This window comes from Orycteropus afer, unplaced genomic scaffold (genome assembly GCF_000298275.1).
Source record: "Orycteropus afer afer isolate SDZICR_OR568_19922 unplaced genomic scaffold, OryAfe1.0 scaffold00114, whole genome shotgun sequence".
NCBI lineage: Eukaryota > Metazoa > Chordata > Mammalia > Tubulidentata > Orycteropodidae > Orycteropus > Orycteropus afer.
The window spans coordinates 3,667,697-3,682,756 of record NW_006921701.1 but is presented as its reverse complement, the minus strand read 5'-3'; the positions used below and the strand labels follow the sequence as shown (position 1 = coordinate 3,682,756).

Genomic DNA, 15,060 nt, shown 5'->3' with positions numbered 1-15,060 from the left:
GCTTCTTCCTCAGGGATGTGTTCTGGGTCTATATCCTGCTTCCTTGTTTCTACCACTTTATCTTGCTTCTTTGTGTGGGCTGTGATGGTCTGTTGTCTCCGAGGCATCGTGGCGTTGTTGTATTTAGATTTCTGTTAACTGTTTGTGAGGAGCAGTCAATGGTGATTCTGGCTCTTCTTGATGGTTTTTTGTCATTGGCCCGTTGGTGGAGAAGGAGGTAGTGGCTCTCGCTCAATAAGTGAAGTTGCATGAGGTGTGGATGTAGTTATGTCTCATGGGGATTGTTGCTATCTCCCACTCAGTTAGACAAAAATTATAATTGAATAACCATCAAAAAATTAAAAGCAGATAGACAAAAAACACGCCATGTAATCACACAGGAACAGTAACCAAAAAAAAAAAAAAAGCGAAAATGAAGAAGAAAAAACAAGAAAACCTGCAATATTTGGGTATAGCGCACTAAGAGAAAAAAGGTAGAGAAGGAAAAGAATGAAGGAAAAAAATGGGAAAAATTGAAAAGCAAAAACAAGGAACAAGGTTAACCACGGGAGAAGGGGAAAAATGGAAAAAAAAGAATTAAAAAAAAAAAACATCCAACAAGGAACTAGGAAAGGAGAAAAAGCTGAAAACTAGGACCTGGAAGGGGAAGAATAAGATCAATAGTAATAAGGATAAAAGTATTAGAATTAATAGTTGTTTTAAAACAGACAAATACAAGCAAACTAAACTCCAGAAAAAAGACAGTGAAAAAGAAAAGGAAAAAACAAACAAAAAAAAAACGGAAAAGAAAAAAAAAATCGGTGGAGGACAGGGCAGGGCACACAGGCTCTGTCTGAGTGCACAGATTGTGATGCAGTTCCTGTGGGCCCAGAAGGTGGATGGGAGTGGGGGATGGCCGCACTTCCGTTCACCAAGCGGGTGTTGGTTATAAGAATAACAAGAAGAATGTTGCACCTTTTTGATCTTGCAGTTCCGGAGTGTCCTTGGGGTTGCTGGAAAGCCAAACCTCTTCTTAAGCTCCTGGAGTCTCGGAGAGTGCTGTCTCTTTAAATATCCAAAATAGTCAAGCTGCTTGTAACATTCAAAATGGTGGTGCCCTCCGGACTAGCACAAGTCCACAGCTTAGCCCGCTTTTCTTTTCACCTTATGCCATTATTTTATCAATTTTTTTTTCCTCACTCTTTCTCTTTTCTGCTCTTTCTAATGCTCCCTTGAGACATATTGATGGGGTGGTATGTTATCCCACAGGTGTCTGTGATGTTATCCCACAGATTTGTTTTTCATTGGTCTTTTAGTATTTGTTTTCTTCTGTTCTTTATTTAGGATAATTTCTATTTCTCTGTTTTCAGATTCACATTTTTTTTTCTTTAGCATCATCTCATATCTTCTCTTGAGCATATAATGAAATTTTCATGTTATTGTACTTTCAACTCTAATGTTTTCGTGTTTTAAAAGTTACTATTCTGTTATATAATTCTGTTATTTATGATTATATTTTTAATTTTTAAATTATTTCTTTTATTGTAAATTTTTTTTCTTCAATATTGGACAGTTTAAATAATATATTGTTGCAACTCTGGATTCTGAGTATTTTTTTAACCATGTGAAAATTGTTGTTATTTCCTACTTTTTGGTAATTTACCTAGTTACAATCTACAGAATTTTTCTCCCCTACAATGTGTAGCTCCTGATTTCTATGTTTAATTTTTAATACTAATTTTCATTTTTCTTGCATTTTATCGAAATGAAATATAATTTATGTACAGTGAAATTCACAGAACTAAAGTGACATTGGTCAATTTTTTTTTTTTTTGCAGTGTTCCGTCCCCTCTGCTCCTACCCCTGGCAGCCAACAAAGAAAATTTCCCTCCATATATAAACCTTTCCTTGAACCTCCACAACGACGAACTAATACTATATTTGTCTTTCTGTGATTGACTTATTTCACTCAGCATAATGTCCTCCTAGTTCATCCATATTATGTGATGTTTTGCAGACTGTATGTTATTCTTTAATACTGCATAACATTCCATTTTGTGTATGTACCATAGTTAGGTCATCCAGTCTTCCACTATGAATCTTAGAGATAAGTCCCTTGCCAGATATATAATTATTAGCAAATAGGAATTTATTGCTGTCATTTTTGTTATGTGCCTTTTTGTGGTGTTGATTTCTTTGTTCCATATAATTTTCTATGCTGAGCTTGTTTTGTTTATGAATCAAGTCATCACTTCCTTCATTGCCATTGTTCTAGTATTTGCTGAATATTTGTGCTGGTCCTCTTTTTTGATGTGAAGGTTTATCATTTTTCTTTGAGGTAACCCTATGATTTACAGTTTTCTTCCTATGTTTAGAACAGTCTGTTCTATCTTGTCTTTGTCTTGACTTCCCTAGCATCTGGAAGTTCTTTAATGACACAGTTTTTTCCTTCTTTTTGGTTTGTAGTTGTACTCATTTGTCAATTGATGTCTCTGGTTCCCTGTTTACAATCTTGTAGGCTTATTTACTTTGGATACTTCCATAGCTGGGTTGGTTTCTAGGTTATATCATCATGTGTGTTAATGGTCAGTTTTGTTGGCTGTTCTTGCTTCTCTATCCAAAGGGCTCCCCTTCAGCATCTCTTGTAAGGTTGGTTTGGTTTTAACAAATTCCCTTAATTTCTGCTTATCTGGAGATGTCCTAATTTCACCGTCATATTTGAAGGACGATTTTGCTGGGTACATAATTCTTGGTTGGAAATTTTTTTCTTTCAGTGTTTTATATATACCATCCCATTGTCTTCTCACTGCATGGTTTCTCTGGAGAAACCTGCGCTTAGTCTTATTGGGTGCCCCTGTAGGTAACTTTTCGTTTTTCCCGTGCTGCTCTCATGATTCTTTCTTTGTCTTTGGTTTTGGTAAGTTTGATGATGATTTGTCTTGGTGTTTTTCTTTTGGGGTCTGTCCTGTTTGGAGCTCATTAGACTTCTGAATGGATATATTTTCATCTTTCATCAAATCAGGAAAATTCTCTTCCAACAAAATCTTTGACAATTTTCTTTGTGATTTTATTTGTGTCTTCCTGTTCTGAAATTCCGATTGCACGTGAGTTATTCCTTTTGATGGTATCTCACATGAACCTTAGGATTCTTAGGTTTTCTTCATTTTGTTTTGATCTTTTTTTCTGATTGATCCCTTTCCGAAGAAGTATTTAGTTATTTGCCTTCAATATCCCTAAGTCTGTCTTTCATTGATTCAACTCTGCTCCTTTGCCCATTCAACGTCTTATCTATTTCTGAAAATTCAATATTAATCTTCTGGATTTCCGTGTGTAGATTTTGTATCATTTTTAATGTTTCATTTATTTTGTCATTTTGTTCTTGTGTTGTCTTTTGAAATTGTTTTAGGATTTTCTCTGTGTTTTCCTTGATCTGTCTCTCAAGCCATTGAAGATATCCTAAATATAATTCTTTTGAATTCCTTATCAGGGAGTTCCAGTGCTGCATCTTTCTCACGGATGTGTTTTGGGTCCATATCCTGGTCCTTGTTTCTCCTGCTTTAGCTTGCGTCTTTGTCTGGACTGTGATGTTCTGTTATCTCTGAGGCATTGTGACGTTTTTGTATTTATATTTAATTGGTGATTGTATGTTGGTGTGACTTGCCCAAGATTTTTGTTTTCTTTGTGTGTTATCTACGGCAAGCAGGTTACTGTTCTGTGCTCCTCTGTTTGCTAGTGGGCAGCACTTATACACTCATCACCTGTCTCCTGTCCTGTCATCAGCCTCTCATATGTCCCTGCCGCCCTTGGCAAACAGAGCCTATTCCTAGGTCCCTGGAATCCAAATGAGGATGCTATCTCTTTAAAATCCAAAATGGTTGCCACTTGTAAAGATTCAAAATGAGTGTACCCCCCATCACTTTAAATATCCAAAATGGCCACCGCTTGTAAACATTCAAAATGGCTGCACCCTCAGTCACTTTAAATATCCAAAATGTCCACTGTGTGTAAACAATCAAAATGGCTATGCCCTCCAAACAGCGGAAAGTCAGAAGCTCAGGATGTCTCCCACCTTGCTGTTTCCTTCTTATTATAGGCTACCAGCGCAATCGTCCCTGCAGCCCTTGGTGACCAGGGCTGATCTTTTTTAGGTCAATTCTCAGGTGAACTATTCAAGCTGTTGGTCCCATCGGAGTAGCTGACAGTCCGCGGATCTGTCTCTGTACTCACTGTTTTCGTTTAGGTTTTTCCACTAGTTAGTGCCTAATCCACTTCTGTATAGTTCTTTCAAGGCTCAGGGCTCCAGGACTATCTTCTGTATCTCTGTCAGTTGGTTTTCTTTTCTTTGTTGAAAAGGGTCTGTGTTGCTTGTCTGCCCGTTCCTCCATCTTACCAGAAGTACTAATTTTCATTTTTAAGCTTGATTTCCTAGGTGTTGATCTTTTATCTGCATAACTTAGTAGGTCACCAGTGATTGGTCAGAATGTGCTCAAACATCTTGAGCTTATGGGGCTTCCATCATTTTTCTGATTATTCTTTATATGGGTAGGGGGGAGTACATTCAAAATTCAGGGAGCTTTGAAACTTGACTTTTCTCCTGGGCCCTGTCAGGTCTTCCCTGAATATGTTTACAGCCTCGCAGTCAGCTACAGTTTTGTCAAGAGCTCATTTAGCCCATCTCTGTGCCTAATTTCCTCTGTTGAAATTCTGAGTGTTCTGCCATTCTGTCTTTTTCCTCAGGTGGTACTGGAACCTCAGGGTAGTAGTACAGTTGAAGACTTCCACCCCTTTATTTTCCTATCAAATTTAGCTATCTTACTGTCATTACTACCAAGCATGGATTTTTGCTCTTCGTTCTAAATGATGGTAGCCTCTTCTAGCAGCATAGTACCTGGTTTTCATGGCCAGGTTTGTCCTAGTAATACAACCTTGTTGACTGAGCTGAGTAGTGATAGGGATATGGTTGCATCCCCTGACAGGACAGTTGCTGTCTCTCACTGTCTTAACTGGCAGCTTTTCATGAATAAATGATTTTCAATTTGTTGTTTGCCTTTGCTCTATTTCCACAGTTGAGATAGTTGCTTTCCACCTTGTTGTCCAATTTTATAGGTATGTTTTGGGAGTAGATTGCCAATCTCATCATTCTGCAATAATTGAAAATCTCTCTTCTTTTTAAACTTTCTAACCTCCTAGTCCTCTTACTTTAATTCACTCTAAAAACCATTGTGCTAAGACTCACCAGCATCTTCCATTTGCTAGTTCAATTGTCAGTTTTTGTTTTCATCCTATTCAACCTCTCAGCAGCTTTTGACACAAATAGCCATTCCCTCTTTCTGAAAACATTTTCTTTACTTGGCTTCTGATACGCTGTTCTTTCCTGTTTTCCTCATAATTCATTGACCAGTCTACTTGATCTGTTTCCCTTTTATACCTATGATTTTTCCCCACCATGTGAAGTTCTTTCATGATACCATCAGGTCTGCTTGCTCTATGCTTTATGCAGGTGACTCCCTTGTGCATATTTCTACCCTCAACTTCTACCCTGAACCTCAGTATTTTCACTTGAACGTGTGATAAGTATTTCAGACTTAATAGATGGAAAACAGACTTTGATTCACCCTGTCCGTAATGTTTAGTTTCTTCAGTTTTTTGAATATGCTAAGCCCACCTATAGAAATTGACATTTGGAGTTCCCTGTAACTGAATTGGGAGCTCTAGTAGCATAGTGCCTAAGGCACTTGTCTGCTAAGCAGAAGGCTGGCAGTTCAAACCCACCAGCCACTCCTTGGAAGGAAGGTTGGGCAATCTGCTTCTGTAGTGATTCCTCCTGGGAAATCCAAGGAGGGGTTGCTAGGAGTCAGGGTGACTCACAGCACATAACAACAACAACAATAACTGCATTGTCTTTCCCCCAGCTCTCCACAGGTTCTCACCTTCATATCCTTTAGATTTCTGTTCAGATTTTATCTCCTTTGTGAAGTCTTCTGTGACTTTCCTTTCTAAGGTATAGCTCCTTTTAATCTATCCTCTTAACTCTACTTTGTTTTCATAGATCGCAGTATGAAATTATATTGTGAATTTGTTCCTTTCTCTCTCCTCCATAGAGTATAAGCTTTATGAGGATAAGAACTTTATTGTCTCATTCACTGCCATATCACTAACTGTATGAAGTGCTTGGCACAGAGTATACATGTGCATTATTTGTAGAATGAGAGTGTTTCTTATAGGATTAGTATGTTATTAATGAACTAATAAATAATGATTCTGTACAAAGGGCTAGACTTGAGATATTTATGTGTTTAAATGCATCCCAGGCAATGAACTTTAATATGCCTAACAGTGGTTTGATTGCTACTTAAAAAAATTGTTCTATGAAACTTAAATTTTAGGCAATTTTGAAATGAGAATATCTAAGTATCCTTTCCAAAGGTATAAAATATTAACAGAAGAGTAAAAGAAGATGACTATTTAGGTCCATGTACCTGCTTCACTTAAGCATTCTTTTCTGATCAAAGGTAGTATGCATAATCTTATACAATTTATATTATCTGGAAATTTAATACTTTGTTACCTTGATTAATGAGTCTAGATAAAGAAATGGCTCATTTTAACATAGTTGGCTACCTGTGAAATACAATCATAATATCTGTATATTGTAAGAAGGATAAGTCTTGGCTTACTAGTAGTTTGAATTGTCAATTTGGAATGGAAATGGGCACAGTTTTGAAATTGGTGAAGTTTCTTCTTCTGTGTACTCTCTGCAGTGGTCACCACTTATGGTCTGACATCAGTTATTAGCTTTATTAAAGCATTTATACTGTGCTGCCTTAGGTTCTTTTATATTTATTGCTTCAGTTAGGCATTTTATAACAAATAAAGGATTGATGTCTTATAAAATAAGTTTAAATATCACTGTAGACATACAGAGCCTGTTAGAAATTTCTAGAGGAGGAACATTTGCTTATTTCTACTGCCACTTTCTAAGAACTGGAGCCTACCCTACTCTAGGACAGTTCTGCTTATTAGGCTCTTTTACCCCTATGCAATCCCACCCTCCTTTTTGGTCTATTTTCTAACCATAACATCATTTTCCTTTCAGTTTCCCAGGTATATATGTCATGTTTCCTAACTCTATTATATAATTTTCTTAACTAATATTTCCTGAGGAGCTCTGGTAGTATAGTACCTAAGGCACTTGACTGCTAACCACAAGGCTGGTGGTTCAAACCCACCAGCCACTCCTTGGAAGGAAGGTTGGACGATCTACTTCCATAGTGATACTGCCTTGGAAACCTAAGGAGGGGTTGCTATGAGTTGGGTCCGACTCGATGGCACATAACAACAATATTTCCTGGTCACTTATTTTAGCAGTTTTTCTATGTATTGTGCCTCTATTAACTGGATTTCTGATAGTCAGTATAATTTTAGAATATATCTCCTTGTTAATAGTACTCTGTTAAAATTTAGTACTGCAATTTATGCTGTTAGGGAGTCATCATATTATCTGGCGCTTTGTTTTCATGAAGAATGTACATAACTTTGAAATTGCCCAAAGGGAAAATAGTATGGTTTACAAATATGGCAGGATTGTGCAATTTGTATGTCCAATTTTGTCTCTTTCTAAAACGTAGCAACTGAGCCCCTTTAATGTAGCTAACTCAACCTTTTCACTGTGTCCTAGTAAAAAATGGCACTTGTAAAAGTTTTCTTTGCTCCTAAAGTTTAAGCTTGAGAGGTTTGAGATACACACACACACACACACACACACACACGTATCCCCAATGAAAGACCTCCAAAATACATAAATTAGACTTTAACAGAATTGAAGACAAATAAAATGATTATGCAGTAATTGTAGGATACTTTAATACACCACTTTTAATGAAAGACAGAACAACTGGGAAGAACTTAACAAAGATGCAGAACTAAACAATAAAATCAACCAGCTTGACCTTATAGATATCTGCAGAGCATTTCACCCACACAAAGCACAATATACATTATTTCCCAACACACATGGAACATTCTCCAGGATAGACCACATGGTAAGCCACAAAGCAAGCCACAAATTTTAAAACATTGAAACACTGCAAATCATCTTCTCAGATCAAATTGTATAAAATTAGAAATCCACATCAACGGAAGAAGAGCAAACACATAGAACTGAGTAACACCCTCCTTAAAAACTAATGGGTAATAGAAGAAACTAAAAATTTCTGTGAATCAAGTAAGAATGAAAACACAATATATCAAAATCTTTAGGACACAGCAAAAGCAGTGATCAAATAGCAGTTTATACCAATAAATGCACACATTAAGAAAGAAGGGCCCAAAATCAGTAACTTAACATCTCCAACAAGTACCAAAAAGAGCAGCAAAACAAGCCTATATATAATATACAATATGTTCTTGTTATTATGTGCCGTCGAGTTAAAAAAATTATACTAGTGACAGCATATTTCATATATCTCTCTGTGGTGAAGTACCATTTTTAAAAATTTCCAATTCATTTAAGATGGATACTTTTTGTAAAATATATCACAAGTGAATTAGTAGAAGGGTGAAATTAAAATTAATTATATGTGTGTATATATATATATATGTATGTATGTATACACAGATACACGTAGGCTCCAATTTTTTTAAAATCAGATTTATAGATCTAAAATTACTCTGTCAAGTTGTTTTAAAAGTTTTAAATACTTTGGATTTCTTTATCTTTGTGGAGGAGTAGCAAGTATTTCACAGACTAGTAACAGTTTGCAAACCAGCATGGTCTGCAGACCTGTTTTTTCGTAGCATAGATATAGCCTGCTGTTTTTAGTGTTAATGTTCTTTCAGAAGCATCTTAGTCAAGATACATTTTTGTGTGTTTCCTTTTCAGAACCGAGAGCTCCAGATCATGAGAAAGCTAGATCACTGTAACATAGTCCGATTGCGTTATTTCTTCTACTCAAGTGGTGAGAAGGTAGGTCTGACAGAATGTGTGTACTGAATATTATAATAGATTTGTTACTGTTCTGGAAAAAATTTTCCCCCGTTGAGACATTTTGTTAATTGCGTGGAAGAATTTCAAAGCATAGGTCCCGATGATTCTGAGCCTAAGGTATGACCTCAATGTCATTAGTTTAATTAAGAAAATATTAATGATATGATAAAGAGAATTAATTTTTTTTTAATCTGTCTTCAGAACTCAAATTTTTGTATCTTATTAAACCATTTATGTTCCTTTTGGAGCTCCATGATAGTTTTATCTGTTTATTGAAGGAGGAAAATGATGTCATTTTGTTAAGTAGAAGTTGATTTAGAAGGAAAGCAGAAGCAGGAGAACTTTGGTGGGTCCAGAATTAGGCCAATGAAACATTGGAAAGCAACTTTAACCTATCTTTGGCCAGCAAAAGATAATAGTATTAAAGAGCTTGATATAACTTGTCACTATTTCTTATCACATTTAATTCTGTGAGCCAAACCAAAAAGGAAACTCACTGCCAATAAGGCGACAAGGTGGATCCACCTCATAGCGACCCCTCCTTGGGTTTCCAAGGTGGTAGAGGTGGTATCACTATGGAAGTAGATTGTCCAACCTTCTTTCTGAGGAGTGGGTGGTGGGTTTCAACCACCAGCCTTCCGGTTAGCAGTCAAATGCCTTAGGCATTACACCACCAGAGCTCCAAAGCAGAGGGTAATTAGGGAAGACATTGTGCTGTGAACCACTGCCCCCTGTCTCTGTCAGTGTTCTTGTACTTGCTAGAAGTGGAAACATAGAAAACCAGTTTCTTACTTTACCTTAATCTTTTTCTTTCTGCTCATTCATTATCCTTTCTTTCCAGACTCAATCTTTCCTTATAATTTTCCTTCATTGTTTTGGGGAGAGGGCAAGTGATAAACCACTTGATTTTTTTAGCTAAATAAATGTGACTTTGGAGGACTTCAGTTGATAATTGTTGATCTCAGATTTCATCCATGTAACATCTGAAGTCCCCAATGCCTAGTTTGTTTCCCAATATAACACTGCTTATTTTCTGTTAAATTTTATTTAAATCCTTTCCTTAAAAATTCTTTTTTCATGATGACACCTATAATATGTATTAACTCAGCATTGTGATATATAACCCACCAGCCACTCCTCAGAAGGAAGGTTGGGCAATTTACTTCCATAGTGATACTGCCTCGGAAACCCAAGGAGGGGTCGCTATGAGTTGGGTCCGACTTGAGGGCACATAACAACAACACCACCACCACACATATATGATTATTGTGTATATGCCTGTGCATCATAGCTAATGTCTTTCAGCAACCATAAGTAGCAAGTTGGCTCTTTAGTGACATTTTTTCTCAGTTGACTTTTTTTTTTTTCTTAATTAAGTTTAAATAATGGCTCTACAGGAATTAGAGACTAAATCCTAAGTATTTGAAATTTTTTTGTTTCTAAAATCAAGTACTTAGTTCATGCTACTGCTTTTTTTTTAAATTAGCAAGTTGCTTGTTATTGTCTTTAATCTTATCTGCTTTGGTAGGTCTTTGCTTTATCCTGTTCCTTCCCAAATAAAATTATGGAGCATCTGTTATGTTCACAGCAGTCCTATAATAGTATTTTACATCCTCATGGCTTTTTGTTATTAGATACTGGACATCATAGTATCCCAGGGAGGAAAGCAAAGGTCAAAAGTATTTGTTCCATGGACCACTGTCTTGCATATAGATTGATTTGCAAAAGCCTCCTTACAAAAACCATAAACTTTTTCTTTTGCTTATTTATTTAATTTCTGTTCTGAATCACATGAGATTGCCATGAGTTGGAATCGACTTAGTGGCAATTGGTTTGATTTTACTACTTCATAAACATTATCTCATTTCACTCTTATAAAGATAGAGAATAGAAAGAGAAAAATATTAAATCATTTTCAATGTAAAGTTCTATTTGTGGTAGCATATAAAGACTTAACTGTTTGGTTTTGGTTTGGTGGAAAGTTCTGTGATCACAGTCAGCCCTCACCCTGACTTAATCCTGCTTTGGGAGGACCACTGACTGACTATATCTGTATACCCCAGAGAGTAAATTTCTTTTTGGTGTTGCTGCTGCTGTTCAGAGTTTCCTATTTATCTTAAAGCTTCTTATAGATAAAATGCAATTGAGAAGTCATTAAGGGAAGTTGACTAGAAGGTCAGTAAATCTCTGTCTTATCAAAAGAAATACATTTTCTATTATTTTATTAATCTTGGAGTTTGCTATTGAGCATCATAAAAAATTACCTCTTAATTGTGATTAGCTCTACTTGGCAAAAAAAAATAAAAGAAGGAAAGGAAAGGAGAGAGGGAGGGAGGGAAGGAATTGAAGGGAAAGAGAGTGATCCGTAGGGTTGTCATTGGCTAATTTTGGATGTATATTTCAGGCCTTTCTTCCTAGTCTGTCTTAGTCTGAAAGTGCTACTGAACCTATCCACCATGGCAGACCCTGATGGTATTTGAATACTGGTGGCGTAGCTTCATGCAAGCCACCAAAGTATGACAGACTGACAGATGTGGTGGAGTCCCGTAGTAGGTAGGCATTTTCCTAGAGGGAGCACTATATCTTGTCTGTGTGTATATACAAGAACAGTTTTTGGCAAAGCAATAATAAATTCTGGTGTTTGAGATAGATGCCTGTGAGATATGCAGATAGAGATGCCAAATAAACAAGATACATGCCTAAATTTTGTAGTGGAGGGATTTGTAAATGGAGAGATGACTTTGGCATGGTGAGGGTTGAGAGGGAGTTTAGCCATATGATAGAGCTGTAAGGAGTTTGGGGGGCACTGTTGTTTCAAGCCAGAACAGCGAAGAGCTAGTAGTTTGCCATTATTGCTTTCTGGTCCCAGAATATTTTGAGGAGTGAATGCAGTACTCGTTTGAGAGACCTGTAAAGAAAGCAGTGCCTGCTGTGGAAATCAGTATGATTATTCCTTAACAAGTTGGAAATCAAAATACCATTTGATCCAGCAATTCCATTACTAGGTTTCTGTCCTAAAGAAGTGAAAGCCAGGACATGAACAGATATATGTACGTCCATGGGCAAAATATTGAATAATGCAGGAAATATCAAGATGGAAGGAATATAAAGTCACTGTACCAAAAAGAATTGGTTGATGTTCATCCATTTCAGGAGGTGGCATATGATCAAGAGCCAATTGTACTGAAAGAAGAAGTCGAAGCTGCACTGAGGGAATTGGCAGAATTCAGGAAGTGACGGAATACCCATTGAGATGTTTCAACAAATGGAAGACACACTGAAGGCACTCACTTATCTATGCCAAGAAGTTTGGAAGACAGCTACCTGGCCAACTGACTAGAAGAGATCCATATTTGTACCCATTCCAAAGAAAGGTGATCCCTTAGAATGTGTAAATTATCATTATTACATGCAAGTAAAATCTTGCTGAAGATAATTGAAAAATGGTTGCATCAGTATATTGACAGAGAACTTTCAGAACTGTAAGCTGGAGTCAGAAGAGGATATGGAATGAGGGATGTCATTGCTGATGTCAGATGGATCTTGGCTGAAAGCAGAGAATACCAGAAAGATGTTGTGTTAGGGTAGGTTCTCTATAGAGAAGCAAAACCAGTAAAGCATACACACACACACATATGGAGAGAGAGAGAGAAATTTATCTTAGGAGAATGGCTCACACAATTATAGAAGTAGAAAAATCCCAAGTTCCTGGATCAAACATCAAACTGGAGGCTTTTCCTGACTCATGCAGCTGCAGGGACTGACAGCTTGAGGTTGGCAGGCAGTATACCAGCTGTTGACTTTGGTGGATGACGAAACCAAGATCACTGGGCAGAATGGATTTTTCACTCACGGACAGTTATAGGCAGCACAACAGGGTCCAGATCCACAGAAATTGTCTCTTTTTCCCAGGATGTCCATATATATATCAGAAGCAGGCTATATCGTTAGGGAAACTCTCTTTCAATAAACTGGTTACTCAAAGCATATACATCCAATCTGATCATGGAGATAACCACATCACAACTGCTTATACCACTCAGAATCATGGTCCAGCCAAGTTGACACACAACCCCAACTATCACAGTCTACCCGTTGTCAACTTGGCAGTTGTACATGGCTCCTTAACCATGTATACTCTCTAAATAAGGAGTTACAAAATCATATTTGCGCCCAACATGATACACTTGTACAACCAAAAATACATTAATCCTGTTAACATTTTATAGTTCATAACTGAAAACCAAAACCAAACTAACTGCCATTGAGTTGGATCTAACTCATAGTGACCCCTCCTTGGGTTTCCGAGGCAGTATCACTACGGAAGTAGATCACTCAATCTTCTTCCAAGGAGTGGCTGGTGGGTTTGAACCTTCAGCCTTCTGTTTAGCAGTAAGATACCTTAGGCATTACTCCACCAGAGCTCCCATAACTGAAGAAAGCAAAAATATTTAATACACACATACAATGAAGAAATATAGTAATTACAGTCTTTGTTTCTGCAACTGGTCACATGGTTGTAGCTGATATTCAGAGCTACCTTCTTCCACTACCCATTCCATATTTCCCTTGCCGTCAGCAAGCACCTCCGCTAGTCATGGTTCTTTGCTGGGTGGAGTGACCCAAACTTTCATTCCTGAAGGGTCTGGGCCATTAGTAGTCATATCAGAATTGGCTTGTAGTTTTTCATTGACTTTAATCACAGGGCATGGTAGTACTAAGAGACATCCTAAAGAATCTCTTATATTCCAGACATAACTCTTCTTTACCTCCATTATGTAATATCAATCCAGTTTCCCTTTGGTAATCAGGGTCTATCACACCAGATGGTACAGTAACTCTGTTCTTTGTTGATCCAGGGGCATAAGGAAGCCAAAATGGCCAGTTGATTTCTTAATTTCCAGTTCAATGCAATCAGTGTTGTGTCTCCAGTGGGAGTGTTCTCTTTGGGACTAAGACCTTCAGACATGCAGAGCATAGGGTCACAAGGACAGGAAACTCAAATTTTATGAGTGGGTCACTAGGAATAATAGTGAGTGGTACTACTCCTGTTTCCACCCCTTGGTTCCTGGATCCATGAATCCTGGCTGTTGGAGAAACTGCACCATATAATGGAAGCTGGTTTAAAGCATATACAGCCTCCTGGAGAACATTCAGTAATGTTTTCCCTGGCATCTACCTCAGGCAATGACCCGGGATGAACAGTGGGTTAATCCCTTCAAACAGACGTGGGTGGGTGGGTGGAAGGGTTGATGGTTTTATAGTAATCCCTTCAGATAGGAGAGATGGTGCTGTTGCCAGGAGGGAATCAACAGAGGTGGTGTAGTGCCTAAAGCATTTGACTGTTAATCAGAAGGCTGGCAGTTCAAACCCACCAGCCACTCCTCAGAAGGAAGGTTGGGCAATCTACTTTCATAGAGATGCTGCCTCGGAAACCCAAGGAGGGGTCACTATGAGTTGAACTGACTCAACAGCAGTGAGTTTTTTTTTTTTTTTTAGGCATATCCTCATTTTCTTGACTGTCTGCCCATATGTCCCCATCCCAGTTTTTAGGATCCCATTTTTTTCCAATCAACACCTTCACTTTAACTTCAGACACCATTCTGGGTTGGCAATTCGATTGACATTGTAATTCAGCCACCCTTACAATAAGACTCTGGGTTTGGTTTTCAGCAACATCAGTTTTGTTACTAAAAGAAATAAGGCTTTCTTTCAAGGTGCAGCTGGAAACATTGAAGTCATTTATGTGGCGCTTGAGCTGTGACTCAGCAGCCCTGAACTCATCTCACTCTTTTATCATTTTGTCTAGCATAAGTAGAAGTAACCAGCAGCTTCCTTATACTTCTCATGCTGACAAAATTGCAGAAAAACATCAAACATATGCTCACTCGGAGTCTTACTTCTCAAAAATACTTGATCTATTGGTGGTGCTATTTTGCGTATTAGTGTTGCCAGCTTGTGCTGTGGATTAGCTGGGCTCTCTTTACTAATGGAGGCAGAGTCACCAGTGCCTTTACGATTAATCAAATTGGAGAACCAAAACAGAATTGGTGAAAATCAGTTTAAAAAACTCATCCTTATGATTTTGTCTCTCT

The 15,060-nt window shown here is 37.6% G+C and overlaps 1 protein-coding gene across 1 annotated transcript in view; it reads left to right on the top strand.

The window, feature by feature from the left end:
• The window catches only part of GSK3B (glycogen synthase kinase 3 beta), a 334,697-nt gene that overhangs the window by 173,896 nt on the left and 145,741 nt on the right, over window positions 1-15,060 (top strand). The window contains exon 3 of the mRNA XM_042781401.1: window positions 8,861-8,944. Coding sequence (XP_042637335.1) covers window positions 8,861-8,944 — 84 coding nt within the window. The remainder of the gene's footprint in view (window positions 1-8,860; window positions 8,945-15,060) is intronic.